Source organism: Maylandia zebra, linkage group LG5 (assembly GCF_041146795.1).
Source record: "Maylandia zebra isolate NMK-2024a linkage group LG5, Mzebra_GT3a, whole genome shotgun sequence".
Lineage (NCBI taxonomy): Eukaryota > Metazoa > Chordata > Actinopteri > Cichliformes > Cichlidae > Maylandia > Maylandia zebra.
In genome coordinates, this window is record NC_135171.1 from 26727765 (window position 1) to 26747828 (window position 20064).

Below are 20064 nucleotides of genomic sequence, written 5' to 3' on the forward strand. Positions count from 1 at the left end.
TTTTAAACTGTTAAAGACCGGAAATGCCATCATCATTCTGACTCGCTTGACTGTGGACTGTGATATTCCCTAAGCGGGTTCTGCCCTACCAAGCCGCGCCTGCAACGAGGAAGTATGAAGTAGTTGCTAAATTTGACCATCCGCATAATTTCCTCTCCAAGAGAGCTTTGTCATATTTCATCCTGAAACATATTTCCAGTCAGACTTAAATTTTTGTGGAAAAAATCTTGGCTTATGAAAGCAGTCTGTAGCTTATATCAGCGCCTGAGGAACATTTGCCAAAAATACATTGCTTTTGGATGAGGAACAGTTTCTCCTCAGCAGCCAGAAAGTTATGGGAAGAATGTATTCCATTCTCCTGACAGATCACCTAAAAATGTATTAGTGATATAAAACACACATGGAAAAACCTCAACTTTGCTCTGTTGGATGATGGTACATGGAGGCTGTAAAAGTTGAGGCCAAAATGACCATCACTGTCATCAGTGTGCCAACAGAAATGCTATAATGTGGATTTATACTCCGAAGTTAAACATCTACTACTGAATCCAAAGTTCAAAGTAAACATATGCTGCAGTGTCACTCAGCAGGCTTTCACTTCCAGACCTAAAACCATAAAAATCCACAAGCAACCATTACTCCTAATGTCATAGAAAAAGTCTGAGGTAGTGCAGGAGCAAAAAAAAGAAAAGAAGTTTTTTCCTTTCTTTCTTTCTTTTTTTTTTTTTTTTTTAACTCCACAAGGACTTGCTGGACTGAGTCAGAGTGAGAAACTAATCAAACAATCTGCCAAAAACAATAGCTGTAAGGCCATCATGTTTGCTCCTCAGCTTACATCTGTGTATCTGACAACCTGACTCATAAGACATGGGCCAAGCAAACAGACTTAGAGCTCACTGCAGTTTAGATTTTGATTTGGCCCGATATTAAATCCCCAGAAGACTGTTTAAAGTAAGGGTATTCAAACTTTTTATTATTATTATTATTATTATTATTATTATTATTATTATTATTATTATTATTATTATTATTATTATTATTATTATTATTATTATACCATTTTGGAAGTGGAAGTGAAACTGTACCATCTGAAATGTTGTGTTGTCTATGAATTTCATCTATAACTTCAAAAATTTGGACATCCTAACAACTTTTTAAAAAAATTATTATTTGCTAATCTTGTGTGTTCCCCAGTCACACCATAGTTACCCTGGTAGCCTGTTTATTTCTCTGTCTGATGATAATAATGAGTCACTTTTGGTCCATCCTACACATACAGTACTACATTCAGTAGTTGTTTTTTTTTTTTCTTTGACTGCTAGACTGAGATTATAGATTATTTTATTGATGCATGAGGGGATTCTGTGAGTTTCATTAAGGACTTGAACGTTTATGTATTAAATCCTGCTTTTAGACAAACATTTGATATTCAGATTTAAGGTGAGCACAGAGAAACTAGAGCTAAAGAGAAATTCAGCCAGAGAATCATAAATAATTCACCTGCACTTTCCTACTCGCAGGAGAAAACATGAAAAAGTGAGAAACGTTTATTGTTACCCAACACTAAGCTGTTACAGAGGAGACAAAGGTTACAAAGTTTCGAGTCGCCCTCTAGTGGTTACAGAAAGCGTTTGTTAGTGGGACCTTGCAGAGACTGAATCGAAACTGAAATACTTTCCTGAAAACGGCTACGTTTGTTTTTTTCTTTTTGTCACAACCGGTTTACATTAAGTTCCGGGTTTTGACTGGACAGTTCTTTCTCTAAGCTCTCTCAGATTTGCCTTCAACTGCTTTTACAAAATGTCAGAAATCTCTGAAATCGATGAAGGATTCTACTCCCGACAACTGTAAGTACCAGCGATGTTGTGCCAAAAAGTGCACACCTGCCAAAAAGTGACCGGCGGTATCGTCTAAAAAAATGAATGATTGCTGGTATTTAAATTGTTTTAAATGACTTATGACACTGTGTGTTCTTTAATCTGCACAGTTATGTTCTGGGCCACGAGGCGATGCACCGAATGGGCTCAGCCAAGGTCCTCATAGCAGGAATGAAAGGTCTGGGAGTAGAAATAGCCAAGAATGTGGTCCTGTCCGGAGTTAAACATGTCACTGTCCAGGACGAAGGAATGACAACATGGAGCGACCTGTCATCTCAGGTATCCAAGAGGGATGCGTTTGAGCTGATTGCATAAACACATAAATATACAACAAACTTTAGGAAGCCTGTGTGATGAAGGGTTACTAAACCGAGCTGATTGTGATCCTGGTAATGGGAGTTTTGTTTTTTCAAACCTGTTTTTCTTTTCAAATGTTATCAGACTTTAGGATGAAACTGTGGCACTGATATTATTCCATGATTAAATAAATCCTCAATATTTCAATGTTAAGTGATCAAATGATTGTGCACATTTAGTTTTGCTTTTCCTTTCACGACTGAGGACACCCGCCTTCTTTATCATGCGCTGGGAAACACCTGATACATTTTGAGATTTCTCTTTCACTCTTGAGCCTTGACACAGGCAAAACAACAAATTCAAACAAATTCATTTATTTTCTTTCATTGATACAATTCAGAGTCATGGGGGGATGAGTGGAAGAGAATGGATGGATAGATGGATGGATGGATGGTCAAACGTAATACAGCAGGTGGACCTTGGGTTGAGATTGTTTTGTCTTCAATTTTAATTGTTCCCAACAGTTTTTCCTGAAGGAGTCTCATCTTGGTCAGAACCGGGCTGCATGCTCGGTACAACAGTTGGCAGTTTTAAACCCGCATGTGGTTGTGGAACAATATACTGGACCACTAGATGAAAACCTTCTTCTGCAATATCAGGTATTTTAATCTTTTTCCCAACAATACTGTGCTGATGTCCACTAAGGTTAAAATAATATTTTTTTTAAATTTCTGGAACCAAGAAACTTTCTGCCCTTCATTAAATTAATATTCAATTCATCAAGGCCAAATCACAGTGCACATCAAGCAAAAAACACCTTTCTGAGTAGGGGTGCTATGTTTTTACAGGTAGTGGTCCTCACTGACTCCTCATTGGAGGATCAGAAGCGTTTTGGGGAGCTGTGTCATTCACATGGAATTAAGTTCATTGTAGCAGACACCAAGGGACTCTGTGGGTAAGATAAACTCTGGAACATGTACTAAATCAACATTATGGAACAATCAAGAGAAAACTCTCAATTGCAGTCAGCTGTTCTGTGACTTTGGGGAGAAATTTGAGGTCTTGGACCGGGATGGAGAGATGCCTGCATCAGTGATGATACAATCTATTTCTAAGGTAAAACTTTCCATTTTATTTTGTGCTAAAGCTAAATTGCAGATCCAGCCATACATTTTGAAATCCTGGTACTTCATTTATTTCTGTGTAATGTATATAACAGATCGTATGAGAGGAACCCTAAGTGAATCCAAGATATGCTTTCAAACTCTGACCATTTTAATGACTAACAAAGTGATGCAAATAGGTTTACTTAACAGGCTTAAGAATTGACAGTTAGCATGTCTTTATTTTAGGATAATCCTGGAGTGGTGATCTGCACAGATGACCAGAAGCACGGACTCTCAGATGGTGATAACGTTATTTTTTCTGAAGTGCAAGGCATGACAGAACTAAACAATATGGCCCCCGTGGGAATTAAAGTCCGGGGTCAGTGTTGGCAATTTCTTTCCTCAAGTTTTCTTTTCATGACATTTTTAACCTCTATGACGATCACTACTCTAAAAATCTGATGCAATTAGAGATTTTTTCTTTTTCTTCTTTATCATCTGCAGTCATTATATTTTTATATTTTCAGCATTGGGTTTGTATTATTTTTCATTAAATTTACTTTTAACTTTTTTAATTTCAATTTACCATAAAAACCTTCGTCATTTGTCATCTCAATCATTAGGCCCGTATTCCTTCAGCATTGGTGACACTTCAGCCTTTTCTGAGTATGAACGGGGTGGAGTGGTGAATGAGGCTAAACAGCCAGTCCTGCTAAATTTTGTAGGTGCAAGCGTTTTGTTTCTACTTTAGCTTTTAAACAATAAATCCATTGTTAATGAAACAATCTCATTTTAATTGCAGAAACCACTGAGTGAGGCTTTACAGGACCATGATCTGCTGGTAATGAACGACTATGGAAAAATATCTCGGCATCAGACCCTGCACTTGGCTTTCCAAGCACTCCATAGCTTTGTGAAGAAAGAAAAGCGACTCCCTGGTCTCTGGTCCCAGGTCTGTAAATCCAGCTACGGTGTTGTAGTTTAACCATTAAAGCAATTTACAGGACTGTTTCCACTCACTTGTTGGTGCTTCTACAGTCCGATGCGGATTACCTGCTAACCATAGTGAGAGAGCTAAATGAAGTCGCACAACTGGAAGAGCTAGATGAGGTCACAGTACAAAGCCTGTCATACACAGCCCAGGGCGATTTGGCTCCCATCAATGCTTTCATAGGAGGCTTGGCTGCTCAGGAAGTCATTAAGGTGAGGTCTGAAGAAAATGCCTGAAAATGTTCATCTTTTGGGAGGGGGGAGGGGGGGTTCACTCATCATAAACTGTCACTGTTTACACTGTATAATAAATAACATTTGTATTTAGCTGAGTTGACCAAGTATTGTGTGTCTTTTGTGATATTCCTGCAGGCATGCAGTAGGAAATTCACACCTCTTCAGCAGTGGCTATATTTTGATGCACTGGAGTGCCTGCCTGAGGATCAGCCGACAGAATGCTCATTTGTGATGGTATACCTTTAAAATATAGATTCCCGGGCTATCAAACAAGCTCTCCATTTGACTGATATGAACAGCATTAAGGCGCATTTAATCTGTCTCTTTTCCTTTTCATAGAACGGCACAAGGTATGATGGACAGATTGCTGTGTTTGGCTCCGCGTTCCAGGAGAAGCTTCAACGGCAGAAGTATTTCCTGGTGAGGACTGATTTGACATTTGTCCAACAGAGGGCACACTCTGCACTGTAATGCAGAAACTCCATGTGTGTTTTTCTTTGATCTTGTCTGGTGTAAATGATGGCACATTCAGGAAAAAGCTGTGATTCAGGTGGCATTTCCTGGCATCTTTGTAAAGGGGCTCTTTAACAGTACTTGGCACTTTCCCTGTTTCCTTTAAAAGTGTGATTTTGTGCTGGGTTAACATTTTTAAGGGAGACAGTGTATGCATTTCTTTTATCTTTGTCGCAAAGTCTGCAAGACATCAGGAAGTACAGGAGCTACTGAATGCCTAATCTCTATGTAGTGATGAGCAACAACAGATGAATGACTTTCTGCAACATTGTAAAACACATCTGACAATTTCATTTTTTTCCTGTTACTTTCAAGGTTGGAGCTGGTGCTATCGGCTGTGAGCTTCTTAAAAACTTTGCCCTTATGGGGCTTGGTGCAGGAGATGATGGACACATCACCATAACAGACATGGACTCAATAGAAAGATCCAACTTGAACCGCCAATTCCTGTTCAGGACTCATGATGTCGGGGTGAGAAGCCACACAGTATATTGTATCACAATTCTGTAGTGAAAAATGTAAAAAAGTATCATAGCACATCTCTGCAAGTTAACAGGGCTTTACTTACAGGAGAGGCTTGTGATGAAGGTATTATTACAGCCTGAGATGGCTTGTTTTAGTTAGTTTCCTAAGCGGCTCTATCAAAACAAAGCTAGATATTCATCTTGAATTGATTAGCTCTTTATTATCATTTTGTTTTTAATACATTTTCTTGTTCACATACGTTATGTCACAGACTAACTTTTCCATTTTTGTGCGTTTGTCAATTGGCAGAAACCTAAATCAAAAGTTGCAGCCAGAGCTGCGTGTGACATAAACCCACAGATGAGAATCACAGCGCACCAGAATCGCCTTGATGCTGACAGTGAAGGCGTATACGACTACTGCTTCTTCATGGGCCTCAATGGAGTGGCTGCAGCCCTTGACAACGTGGAAGCCAGTGAGGACACTTAAGTCATCTTTATTGTTAATATCGCCATAGGTTCGGGACATACCCACATACCCATGGTGTGCAAAAGAAGACTAATTATGAATAAGAAAAGAGATGTAAAAATATGGGGCATGGGTATTTAAAAAATGAGGTATTGGTGTAAAAATAACGAATTATACAAATGTTATTATAGCCTATATACAGTATTTCAGTCTACATATAAGATGTCAAGTATAAAAATTATTTTGCAGTCTATAGAAATGATATAAAAACATTCACAGTTTATATTTACAGTAAGTATAAGGACTGTACATGTACATTTCTAAGCTTTAACCCACTGTTTCTGATGGTCAGGGGTCTATCTCGATGGACGCTGTGTGCAACACCAGAAGCCAATGCTGGAGGGGGGCACTCTAGGGACCAAAGGTCACACCCTGGTGGTGGTTCCTCACCTGACGGAGTCTTATGGACCGGCTAAATCAAGTTCTAGCAATGCTATCCCGCTGTGTACTCTCAAGAACTTCCCCCACCGCATTGAGCACACATTGCAGGTATAAAATCAAGTTGTTCAACTTTGTGTTCACTTTTGTTGTAACGGGAATTTATTGCATCTAATACCAGATGACCAGTGAATACAATAGTCACTACGGTATGTATTATTGGTATATAGTTTAGTAATTAGCACAAAGAACTGGGATTGTTCTGTGTGATATTAAAAAGTGTCACTAGTGCTAGATAAAATCAGGGTATCACCAAAATTAGTGCAATGCAGACTCCACCCAAGACCTGCTGAGGTAATGCTGTTAAAATTCATATTAGCTCTTAAACATAACAATGACCAAAACATTTGAAATGACTGCAGACTTTCTTTTGCACAGTGCTCTGCAAAAGAAAGTCTTTTTTATTGTGTTATTAATTCTTTTTTCACTAATCTGGTCTTGTAATTGTTTCAGTGGGCGAGGGACCAGTTTGAAGGACTGTTCAAACAGACACCTGAAAATGTAAATTTCTTCTTGAGGTAAGATACGATGATACCATCCTCGTGCGATTTTCCTGTGTTGGCGCCAAAAGCGAGACGGTGTCTTCACCAGTCTGGTGTTACTTAGCGTGGTCATTTTACGATGCTTTTCCACTTTCTTACAAAGCATTCCAGCGCACCTACAAAACAGCTAATGAAGTGGTTCAAGCTCGTTATTTAGTTTTATTAACAGGAAAACATTTGGTTGGCTTTCAGCAGTAAAGCCCTTGTAAGAAATTACATAAATAGTCTGTCTTGCCAAGTCTCCTCTCTGTAATGTATAATCCACAGCAGTTTTCTACTAATAATAAATGCATTCTTTGATAATTAGAGGCTTTGTGGTTTAGGAACCATCCATCAAATTTTAAAAAAGAGATTAGATGACAGGAAAGAGTGCTATATGATGTGAAATGGATGAATCAGTGAATCTGCTGGATTTTAATTGTGAGATTTAAGTACATGGCTAATCTTTAAAAATTAATAACCACTGTATCAAGCTTTACATAATGCGTTGACCTAATTATAACACACAGAAGTGTCATCAAAGGCAGATTTAAGCTTCCAGGTCGAAACTATGTCTGAGTACTGAGGCTCGGAGCCATCCTAATCCAGCCATGTTTTGAGATTTGTCTCTGTTTGTTTTAGTGAGATTAACTTAATCTGCCACGACAGTAAAAGCATTTACTCTCTTTCTTGTTTCTATATGGAAGCAAAAACTGGGCCTAGAGCAAAAATGGTGCTTGTGAGTTGAAACAACCATTCAAATTTTTCATATTGCACAGTTTTTTAGAGATAAGGGCGCTTGTCTACTAAGATAACCAGTTTTTCCCGGCCCTCCTTCTAGCGCAATCCTGGAAAAGTTTTCTGGGCATTTTTATGAGACAGATCAGCTACATGTCATAGTCCAGCAAATATTAAGTCATGGTTCATGAGGTTATGGAAAGGAGGTTTTTTTTGTTGCTGCTGTTTTAATGCCACACCCATACAGTTCTGTGTACAGCTATGAGTATGCATGTTCCTGTTCAGGCATGTTTTTTGTTTCCTGAGCGAGCGCATATTAATGGCGCAAGAACTACCCATGTGTGGGTTTAGAGTTGTACTGACCAGCACCTGATAAAGTTACTCAACACTGTCTTCTCCTGCCTATGAGTCGAAACACTCAGAGAAATCCCCCCTTTGAGTCACTTTCGAGACAACACTCAAAAGATTTTTAGTCATTCTCTTCTGTGACACAGGTATAAACAGTTTTGGGGGGTTTCCAGTAAGGCTTTAGTCAGGTTGACGTTGCAGGTCATGTATGCCACGTGTGTTGTTTTTAAAGTTTACTTTCAGCCAAGTCATGTTGCAAATAAAAATCGAATCTTTTATTGTGAAGGTTCAACCCACAGAATGCATCGAACATATTATTATTACCTTTCGATAGCCTGCGCTTTGTCTTTCTGCTCAGCCAATGATTATTATTATTATTATTTGCTCTGTCACTGAATACAACTATTGCTGCTCTATTTTCCACAGGGATACGGCATTTATTAAGCGAACTCTAGATCTTGGTGACACTGAGGCCTTGGAGATTCTCGGAGGAGTGTGGAGCAGCCTGCATGACACGGAAGCTGGAGGACAGCGTCCAAAGTCCTGGGAAGACTGTGTGCGCTGGGCACGTTGCAAGTGGGAGACCCTGTTTAACAACGAAATCCGTCAGCTTCTGCACTGTTTCCCTCCCGATGAGGTAAAAAAGCAACTATCCTGGTGCCAAAAATGTAACATGTGTAATTTGTCTCCATGAACACACAGGGGCACTGTTGTGCAGGTAAGATATTTGCATTCCAAACAGTGAAACACTAAAGTGAGATATTTGAACAATAGGAATTGCATTTTTCACATTTCACTTCATGGAGTACTGCAGCATATTTCCCCAAGAGTAGATGGCAACATTAGCCCTGCTGAAAACCTGAAAAGCACTACTGATAAACAGGGTCTCTTGAGGGTCTCTGAGGGGTTTTTAGTCTGTTGAAACGTGCAGACAGAGCGGTGTCACATGTTGCTGTCATACCTTTGGTGTAGGAGGGTGCACAGATCAGTATCAACCTAAACAAACCCTCACTAACCCAAGACTTAGAACACTAACAAGCTGTTTTCTAACAGAGCTCCAGCAGTGTTTTGCAATGTTTTAATATTTATTAATGCAGCTTTTGGTATGGCATTTTTTTATTATTAAATATAAATATTCTCTTGTCTAATCATCACAGCACATGATACAGAAACTCTGCGTCATTTGTGGTTTTGGCTTTGGTTCTCTCTCTTTTTTCCCCTCCATACTTCTCTTTGTCCTAGTTACGTAAAAAGAGTTATAGTTTTATTGTTCTCGTTGAAAGTCAATTTTTACCACAGACCTTCTGGGGGAACTATGATAAGGAAGCTAATGTCAGTTAAAAGTCAAAAGCTAAACTGACCAAAGCTGGTACACGGGCAACACTGATGACTGCACGGCTACTGTGCTCTATGTTGCCACAGCATCTCAAGTTGGAAAAGCAGAAAATACAAGAAGTGACGGGTGAGAGAAGTGGATTGACTGACTGCTTTATTTTAAACAAAGCAGTCAGTCAATCCACTGACTGTAGCTGAGGTGGCAGAGCAGGTCAGCCACTAATCAGAAGGTCGGTGGTTCAATCCCAGGCTGCCTCCTGGCTGCATGCCAAATATCCTTGGGCAAAATACTAACCCCGTGTTTGCCTACTGGTGGTGGTCAGAGGGCCCGGTGGCGCCAGTGTCCGGCAGCCTCGCCTCTGTCAGTGCGCCCCAGGGCAGCTGTGGCTACAATGTAGCTTGCCAGTGTGTGAATGTGTGTGTGTGTGCTTTAAGCTTTGATACAATTTTTTATTTATATTTTATTTTTCCTCTAAGAGATGGGGTGAATTTATGTGAGAAGGAAAAACCAGTTTTATTTTAGTTGAAATAAGTGTGCATGACCAGAGTTGAAGGCGATCGTGGCTCTAGAGTTGGCAGTTCGTCTTGTAATCGGAAGGTTGCCGGTCCGAGCCCCGGCTCGGACAGCCTTGGTCGTTGTGTCCTTGGGCCTCCTGATGGTGGTTAGAGGGCCCGGTGGTGCCAGTATCTGGCAGCCTCGCCTCTGTCAGTGCGCCCCAGGGCAGCTATGTACAATGTAGTTTGCCATCACCAGTGTGTGAATGGGTGGATGACTGAATGTAGTGTAAAGCGCTTTGGGGTCCTTAGGGACTAGAAAAGCGCTATATAAATGCAGGCCATTTACCATTTACTATCTAAATAACAACAAAATAGCGAAAAATAAACTGAGTTTCTACCATATCTCTCTATACCACACAATTTATATGTTTAAAAGGGTTTCTACACTCATCTGATCTAACCCTGCTTAATACTATTTAATAATTTACAACTCACTCTTCATCGGTACATAACCTGACAGTATACATGTATGACTATTGAATGAGTGTAGATGAAATGACAAGAGATTTAAAGGTATCCTGTCATAGAATTTGCTGTATTAGTGAGATAAATGATATTCAGCTCTTAAACTGCTTAATTAACAGCAATTAATTGAATTGTTGATAAATTTGGCCATGTAGTTATTTGGTTCAACTCTCTTTTTCTTAACAACCAGAACAAAGTTGATTTCAAGTAGAAATTTCCATTATTAAAGTCACCTTTATTCTTAAGTCTCTACAAGAAAAAAGAACAATTGGTCAAAGAACCTTAGGAGGCCCCAAAAAGTCTTAAATGAAAGTGTCATCCTTCTTTTTAAGGACAAATCACTGTTTTGGCCCCCTCTGACCCTGAAGAGAAGGCCAACAACATGCCTGTTTCTGAAAAGGACAATGTTGTTGGTGCCTTTTGGCTGCTATACAATGCCCCCCCTGCAGTGAAAACTGGCACCACCAGTAGGAGACTCTCTCTTTCTCGGCATATGGACCATTTGGAAACATCAAAGCTCTCAAGTCCCTTTGTTCCTTTATCAGACATACAAATTGTGTAGTCAACACACAGCTGATAACAATATTAGTGTGACTGCACCAAAGGAAGGTAGTTGACTTGCTTTGTTAGAATAGTAAAGTAGTTGTCAGGCTTTATCCAGTAAATCACTAATGCACTGGAGTCGTCATGCATTAAATATCATATAAGCTGAAAATGTAAAACCTAATCTGTTTTCTTGTGCGTTTTTGTTTGGAATATAGCGTCACCTTCATTATATGTAAGGCAAAGATCTCACCATGACAGTCATAGGTTTACTCACCAAGTTACACTTATATTTATATAAATGTTTTTAAAGAATAAAAGTGAAATGATTTTACATCTGTTACTCGCTGCAATAAAGGGATTTTCTTCTGCCTCTGTTTAGAAGACCACTCATGGCTTGCCGTTCTGGTCTGGATCCAAGAGATGCCCTCACCCCCTGACGTTTGATCCTAGCATTGTGAGTAGTGTCTGGTCCAGTTCTTCATCCAGTAGCAATCATATACATAGTAGATGGTAATGAGAAAACATACCACAGTATACTGATAACCACTCACATTCCTTCTTTATCTTGTCTGATAATGGCTCTTCCTCACTCTGACCATATAATTGAGTCTTATCTCAGGTACACACGGGCAATAAAAGAGAGATAATAATCTGCTTTCTAGACACATTCAATTCATGTTATTCTCCTTATCAGTGAATTGAAAGCAGCATTGCAGAGAAGTGAAATAATGGAACTGTACTGTGCTTGTTTGCTAAGTAGAAGTTACTGCCACTCTATGCACAATATAGATGCGCATTTTTGGGAACACTGGAGAAATTATTGCAGCTATATATTCCATTAAGGGAAGTAATTGGTATTACTTTAACATTGTTCTGACTCTATTCTCCTTTTATAATACGTTGCTTTCCACAGTTTCACCATGATGGCAGTGCTTCTGTAATAGACCGTGTTTAACTAGAATGTTAAATGTATTTTCCAAAACATTATATTTTCTTCTTCATCAAGACTATGTGATTGTTGTGTTGTAGACTACTCATATTGAGTACGTGATGGCTGGAGCTAATCTGTATGGGCAAATCTATGGGATCAAAGGGACAAGGGACTTGACCTCCATCAGAGGAATCTTAGAAAATGTCCGTGTGCCAGCTTTCACTCCCAAGTCCTCCGTGAAGATTCATGTTACTGACAAGGAGATGGAGGAGGAGAAAACACGTGAATGCGATGATGCGGGTCAGTTAGTTCAATTTTTTTTATTGTTACCAACTCGCTTTCTTCCAGCACGTCTTATCTTTACATATTTTTCTCTTTCTCTGCCACAGAAAAGGTCAGACTTGAGGAGTTGAAAGGAAAGTTGGCCTCGCCCTCTCTGAAGAGCTCAGCTCAGATGTACCCTATCGACTTTGAGAAGGTAGGGCAATAGGACAATGACACCTCTGCCTCAGACTTCAGAGAAGCTGCAGATAGTGACATCTTGATCTGAGCTGATTCAACAGTGGTTTTAGCAGGGTAGAGTTATATATTTTTAAACTGTCCCTCCTGCTTTCAAAAATTGTAGCAATATAATTATTATTGAGTCAGACAACTCAGATATAAAATGTGTACTTTTATGTGAGAACTGGTTTGCGGACTGTCAAACAGCATACACAGACTCCTGAAGGCAGACTTCCCTTAATAAAACATTGTCACTCTAGACATTAAGTTACGTTTTGCACTTGGCTGGCATTGTAAATATTCATAAAAGTTCATCTAATCTAGAAAGTTATTTAGGAGTGTAGACTAGATATAATCCCCAGTTCCCTAAGCAATCGTTTCCTTCCAATGTATTTCCTAAAAGTCAGTCACACCTTGGAGTAAAGCGATTTTCTTAATAGGACAGCACTTTCCCAGTGACAGTATCCCTAACACTCTATATTCTTCCTTGATATCCTCTGGGAAACATGGCCACAAAACACATTCAAATGAGGCAACCTCATGGTTTAAGATGCCAGCCATACACTTTGTTCCATTTGTTTTCTCCATTTCCTCTCGTCTTTCTGTACTTGTAAACTTTTGAATGCCAGGTAAAAATAATTTCAATAGTTTAGCTTTAACTACAAATGCATGATAAGTTAAAAAATTAAGCAAACATTGGTGTTGCTGCGCATTGGCCAACTTGAAAAACAAAGTAGAACATCTTGGGTCCAGTTTCAAGTTTTGACTCCAGTTAGTAGCTTAATTAATAAATGATAAAATAAATGGAAAAAAAAGAACAGGCTCTAAATCAACTATAAATCTATATCCTCCAAGACTTAGTGTAACTATTAACTCAAAATCGGTTTAAATAAAAATTAACAGTTGTAAGCATAAAAAATCTTTGCAGTAAATGAGCCATTTCCTTATAGCGCCATTATATTTGTTCAATTATTCCTCCCACTTTTTTCCTCAGCATCTGACATGTCCTGTTGGACAGGACTGGATCCTGTAATAAATGTAATAGCCAACATCTGGACACTGGGCATAACAAAGTCTTTTCTAAACGAGTTTACAATAAACTCTGCCCACAAAGTAGCTGTACCATATTACCCCATGAATAAGATACTGTTGCTCAACAAAAGGTAAAAGCAGGTCAAGATGCCGCTGCTGAGTGATAGAGATTGTTATTAAAAGAATTTAGAGAAGGTAAATGACTTTAAATGAGATTCTGATAACACATGCAATCAACCAAGAGAGGCTCTAATGAAGGTGCATGAGGTAAGTCAGCTAAATATCAAATGTTGTCTTGAATAAGAACAAGACTCCCAAACCCACTTCTCTTCATCTTTATCCCTCTGTGCCCTGGTCAGGCTGTGGATAGATGGAATGTGTGTAGGAGGGTTTCAAAGGCATCAGGTTGCCAGCTTGGAGCTTCCTCACAACCCCTAAAGCAAACCTGGAGTGACAGTCACCTCCTAGCTTTTGTAGAGCCGCACTAGCAGAGGCATGACCTCACTGGCCACGTCGATCACAACAGGAATCTGATTTCCACTGCTTTCTGACAGGGTACTAAGTCATATATCAGAGTGACTGAAGCGACATAACAACAAAGCAGGCAAAGCTCAAAGAGGGCACAGAGAATGACATCACTGAGTATGTCACTGGACGTGGACGTGGCTTTGAACTGTCCCACTAGCAATTTATAATGTTGTTAATACTGTTAAGCTGCCCTTCTGTTTTTTGTCATTATATGTAATTGCTGTTCATGGGTATTAAGCTTCATAGTGTTATATCTTAATTAAAAAATATTTAATGTTCCTACTCATACAGGATGATGACAGCAATTTCCACATGGACTACATTGTTGCTGCATCTAACCTGAGAGCAGAAAACTATGACATCCCTGCAGCTGATCGTCACAAGGTCAGTAATTGTATGTATACATAGTAAAAATAAAAGAAAAATATGGACAAAGATCTAAGAGATGAAGCTGAGCCGAGGGGCGAATGAGACAAAACAGACCTGCCGACTGCTCCCCCTCCCTGTAGGTCATGTTTTTCCTAGGTGCTGCACACACCTGCCCTAAAGCCACAAAAACAGACCCCTCACCTATTGTTCACAGAGCAGAACTAATCACGGCACTTTACCTGTCGCCTGGGAGGTGACACCTGAGCCAGGCCTTGTACCAGCTGCCACAGTGACATACACAGCCAAGACATGAACATGGATGGGGGGGGAGTTACCCCTAGGAGATGGGGGACAAAACAGAGTTTGCCTTGTGTAATCAGACATTTCCACATTTTGCGTCTTCTTTGGAAATAACTTCTCCTTTAGTCACAATTTAACCAGTACATAATAAACATACAGTATATCAGTAATGCAAGACCACATGAGGGCTAGACTCTAATATATTTGTAACTGTCAAAGGTAAAAATACTCATCATGCAACATCATCAGTATATTGTATATATGTATGTATATACAGCTAGGTCCATGTTTTGTTGGACCAAGACACAATTTTTGTTGCTTTGTCCACTCAGTTCTGGAAAAATGTGACTAAATCTGAGCAGAGAGTAAAGACCAGTACATTTCAGAAATCATCCTGCTGCTTCTGTCAGCAGTCACATCATTAATCATCAATAGTGGCCCGGATCCACTGGCATCCATCCCTACCCATGAAATAACCTAGCCTCCATCATGTGTGACAGATAAGGTGGCATGCTCTGAATCATGAGCTGTTTCTCTCCTTCTCTATACTTTTGCCCTCCCATCACTCTGGAACAAGTTCATCTTTATGTCCATGTTTTTTTTTTTTCAGAACTGTGCAGGTTCTTTTAGATATTTTCTGGAAAAGTTTAATCTGGTTTCTTGTACAACCTTGTACATTATAACGTTTTCCTTTAAAATTTGTGATTGGTATATTTTTCTTTCTATTCAATTCAATTTTATTTATACAACGCCAAATCACAACAACAGTAGCCTCAAGGCGCTTTATATTGTAAGGTAAAGACCCAACAATAATGCAATAAAGTGCCTCATATTAAAGTTGAAGTGAAAAGCTATAAAATACAAATTCAGCACTTTGAATCAACTTCAGATGTTATATCTGATTTATATGTCCATACGTAACAAGGGGACAGGTCTTAATTGACTGATAAGCCATGAAATTACTTGTAAACATACCTGTAACTAAAATAAAAGACAACTTCTAGTACTTCAGAACTAACAGAGTAAACAAATTAAGTTTCTTTCTACCAGTGAAATGTTGTAAAACACGAGTTTATATTTGTTGGATCACGTTAGGATTGTACTGAAAGTGACTGAAGATAACTGAAATATTTTCTTGCCACTACATGACACTGCGATGTGAAACTGAACGTTCCACTGTCACCTTTGCAGAGTAAGCGCATTGCCGGAAGGATCATCCCTGCCATAGCCACCACGACAGCCGCGGTGGCAGGCCTCATGTGCCTGGAGCTGTATAAGCTGGTTCAGGGTCACCAAAAGATCAGCTCTTACCGCACGGCTTACATCAACCTGGCCGTCCAGTACTTTGTCATGTCCCAGCCGAGCCGGCCTCAGCAGTTTGAAGTGAGTAACAGCTCCATATGACCACAGCTTTATTTTAGTTATAGTGGTTTTAGGGAAGAGATCAATAAAGCTTTCAGTCACATATAGGACCTGAGTAAGGCACTTCATAAAGTCTGACAGACCCTTACTGTGTAACGTACTTTCATAATTTAAACCTGTCTATTTTGAGGATAAATCTGGTGGGTTCTTTGTAGATTCATGTCCTTCCTTTTTTAGTGGAAAGCATTAAGCCATGAATGAGTGCTCTCAGAGTAAAAACCCACTTTTGGCCCTCAGTATCTTGAATATACTGTAAGCCCATTCTTTAACTAGCTCAGTATAATCCTTAGCATATTTCAGTGCAGGCAAGACATAAAACAGATCCATGCATGTTTGGACAAATTAAGTGAATTCAAAGCAACCCTATTCCCTGAAGCCAGTGTCCTTCTGGGCTCAGTACCACATGCTAGACACATTTAAGGTCAGGTTTGAGAGAATATCATGCCAATTAATTTTACAGCACTCTTACATCTCACTGTAGGTCATCTCTGGAGGTAATCAAATACTAGACTGGAATGCTCCAGCTTTCCCACTCAGGGCACTAAACCTCTGACAGGGTCAGTAGTTGGGGTAACTGTGTCCTGTGGGGCTTGAGGGTACTCTGAGACATTGTGGGTCTGGTTTCAGCTTTGGTTACAGGGGAAAATTCAGCCTCTGCATAAAACGCTGTCATGATGACAGAAGCAGTTGTGACTTTTGGAGGTTTGGAGGTTCCAGACGTGCCTTCTTCCTCTCTCCGTTCTTACAGTTGTTGCCTGTAAATTTGTTGATGTTTGCATATACTTTTCTATTTTTTCATGCCTTCTGAAATTTTCTTAGATGTATTAACATTTCCAAAGCAGCACGGGACACTGGATAGAGTCAGTCATTAAAATAATCAGTCACAGTGACAGAGTAGCTGACATTATCCCAGCCAGAAGGTTTATTCAAGTATTCAAGTACTGAATTGGACAGATGGGCAGACATTAAATTTTTCAGACGCAGGCTCTTTCTTCATGGGTTGAGGCTCTGGGTTTTAAGCTTTTGTTTATTCAACAGAGGACCCAAAGGAGACAGGACACCCACAGCCAGAACAGCATTTTTAGAGTTAAAGATAAATCCTAAAGTAATACCGGAAGACATTCATATATCAGGAACACACATGCAATTATATGAGAAACAGAGAATGAGGGTTAGCTGCCAAACCTTCAGCCATATAATGTGGGACATAGTGCCAAAGAAAACATTTTGGTTTTTGTGATTACTTTAAATTCATAATTTATACCAAGCTTTGTAATTGATAGTCTCTCTTTATTTGTTTGTATTTACTCTTTCAATATGGCATCAATTCTAGTTTCTCATCCGTCTATTTATTGTAAAAATAGTTTGAATGTGCACATGTCATTATCATGAGTATATCAGCAACAACATATATTTTGACTAGTGGAAATAAATTAGATAATTTTATTTATGAGATTGTAATTGGCAAAGTTTTTATTAACCTTTTTAAGGGATCCTTATCACAACTGTTTATGTTATGGATTCATGAAAAGCCAATAATAATTTAACCTAAATATTGACAGAGATTTTGGCCTCAGATATCCAGTATGAGACTAACTTAATCACCCGGGGTCAAAGGTCCAGGGTGTCTATTCCTTTGTTGATATATAGATATTTTTTAACAAATTGATTCCCTGTAAACATCCCCTATGCATGAATGTGGTGTAGATATTATGTGACTAGTTAAAGAGATCACATAACATAAGATTTCTGAGTCCTGCAATCCTTGATTAACGCATTCATGTGCTGAAATAAATTAGTGTGGAAATATACATAAATGGTGTACATATAAATGATTTTAGATATTATAAATTAGACAACGACACAGAAGGCAAAGCCATTTCTTTTATATTCTCTTATCTCTCTAATCTAAGATTAGAGTTTTTGGGAGACAGCCTTTGAAGCAACTGCAGGCATGCAGCTGTTAAAAATCACTGATCAGACATGCAGTATTAAGGTCTCAGTTTACTTTTGCAATGGCTAAGACCTCTCCCCTTATGAGATCAGTCTCAGTTCATTAATATCAAGTAACAACAGTCACATCTTGCTGGTTGTGCAGGTGGGCCACCCAGTGTTGTTCCAAAGTGAGTAATGACATTACTCCATTGCTAGATTCTGGGCAGTCATCATAACTTTACCTGTAGTGCCACAGTTCTGATCGCCTAAGTGCTTATGGAAAATGTGTTTTTAATGTGGTCATACACAGCTGTCACTAAATAACCCTTTAACTTAGCTCTTAAACTAAAATAAATGACTCCCAGTGCCCCCATTGTCTTAATAATTTTCCAGGATTTCTTGCAGCTGTTTGGCGAAATATGAAAATGTCCTGGTATTTCCCTGCTGCTGTGCTCTGTATAGAGGTAGAGATATGTAAACAAGAGGTTTGTCCTTGTCTGCTCAACACTCTTTTGCGTAGAATTCCTCCCTATGTTATGTTTTTCAGTTGGGGAGACAAGGCCCAGACATCAAAGGCAGACCTAGAGTAACAAGTTCCTAAAACCTCTTTTACTAAAGGATCATAATATAATACAGCCATAGACTGCTGACTGTAATTAAAAGGTGCACATAGCCAACCATTAGTCCCATAAGTCCCACTGTGAAACCTCGAGCCAAGCATTTTGTGCATCGACAAAATGTATTGACATTTTTTTTAAACCAGACATGATGAGCAGCAGCAAGGTAGTTTTCACAAAGACTTCCATACAAGGAGACATTTTTGCAACCAAAGTAGTCTCTTTTTAGAGAAGCAGAAACATGTTTTTTATACTGTAAAAAATATGAGTTTTTCCATCTGTGTTCTGGTCCTAAAGCTGGCAGTGAACATGCCTGGTAAACACAAAATGTTTGCAGTTCCACAAAAATGGCAGAGTTGCTCACTAAAAAGGTCCCACTTTAGGTTCAGTCCTCCACCCAAGGACACTTGGCACACAGAGGAGCCAGGGATTGAAGGGCAAATACTCACACAACCCTTTCCACCAACTGAGCGACAGTTGTCCCATATAGTATAATCCATGCCAGCTCTCTCATTCAGTCAAATGTTGAATCAGCTCTGTGACTACCTCAGCTGCAAGTTTAAGGCCGCAGCAACAATGTCCTCTCTGTGCCCTTCACACAGAACAGTCAGCTGCAGCTGCAGACTATTTTCAAACATGCAGGGCCTGTTTTTTTTTTTAATTTTACAAACCAAAGCCACCTTTACGTTTCACCTTCAAGGTTACAGTGGGGAGAGTTTTAGGGGCCAAAAAAACCAACAGTGATTAACTGGCTGTACTCTACCAACTCAGTGCCTCGCAAGTGGAGCATTAAGAGATCAGTACTTCCCTTAATAGTTGGTGAGGCCAAAACAGATTTACTTGAACAAAACTTTAAAAAAAATCATGTTGTCCAATGCATTGTTTGTAAACATATCAAACATAGTAAGTATATTTGAATAATCAGTAGTGATAATAATTCTGCTTCCTAGGGACAAAAAAAAAATCTAATTAAAACTATGTACTCTTTGTTTCTAGTTGGACTCATTTTCTGAGATTTTCTGGTACTAAGTCATTAAAGGACATTTCAAGAGCAGCAAAGATTGATGAGTGCCGCTGTAACTGAGCTGCAGCCTCACTAAAATGCAGAGAAACATCACCTGAGGCAGGCAGAGGAGGACATGTTTCAGCTGTGTGTTAAATATCTCAATCTTCAACCCCTGTAGCACCTTGCCAACGCTCTATCAGAGTACGCTGTCTTTACTTGTCTGCTAGAATGCCTGGTAGTTGTGTTCCATGGAAATACTCCGTCTTACATGCCTGTGCACACATCCTCCACACTCTACTCCTAACTTTGTGCCCTTTCACGCTTCCTCGGTGCCCCACTTCCCCACTTTGCCCTTTCAGTCTCTAATTGAATTAGCAGAGTTGGAGGCAAGACTCTGGAGGCGCTCGTCGGTCAATGGTCACACCGCTTCTTTGTTAATTACCTGCAGAAATGATGGTTAT

At 39.4% G+C, this 20064-nt stretch overlaps 1 protein-coding gene across 1 annotated transcript in view; it reads left to right on the forward strand.

Moving 5' to 3' along the window:
* Positions 1-1654: 1654 nt before the first annotated feature.
* Positions 1655-20064, forward strand: part of uba7 (ubiquitin-like modifier activating enzyme 7) — a 33293-nt gene continuing 14883 nt past the window's right edge. Inside the window, exons 1-21 of the mRNA XM_076884133.1 lie at positions 1655-1847; positions 1988-2156; positions 2699-2833; positions 3023-3129; positions 3200-3290; positions 3527-3659; positions 3904-4001; positions 4083-4232; positions 4319-4483; positions 4643-4741; positions 4847-4927; positions 5336-5491; positions 5795-5960; positions 6306-6502; positions 6905-6969; positions 8485-8695; positions 11342-11416; positions 11992-12193; positions 12283-12371; positions 14246-14338; positions 15815-16006. Of these exons, the coding sequence (XP_076740248.1) occupies positions 1801-1847; positions 1988-2156; positions 2699-2833; positions 3023-3129; positions 3200-3290; positions 3527-3659; positions 3904-4001; positions 4083-4232; positions 4319-4483; positions 4643-4741; positions 4847-4927; positions 5336-5491; positions 5795-5960; positions 6306-6502; positions 6905-6969; positions 8485-8695; positions 11342-11416; positions 11992-12193; positions 12283-12371; positions 14246-14338; positions 15815-16006 (2721 nt within the window). The 5' untranslated portion in view covers positions 1655-1800. The remainder of the gene's footprint in view (positions 1848-1987; positions 2157-2698; positions 2834-3022; positions 3130-3199; positions 3291-3526; positions 3660-3903; positions 4002-4082; positions 4233-4318; positions 4484-4642; positions 4742-4846; positions 4928-5335; positions 5492-5794; positions 5961-6305; positions 6503-6904; positions 6970-8484; positions 8696-11341; positions 11417-11991; positions 12194-12282; positions 12372-14245; positions 14339-15814; positions 16007-20064) is intronic.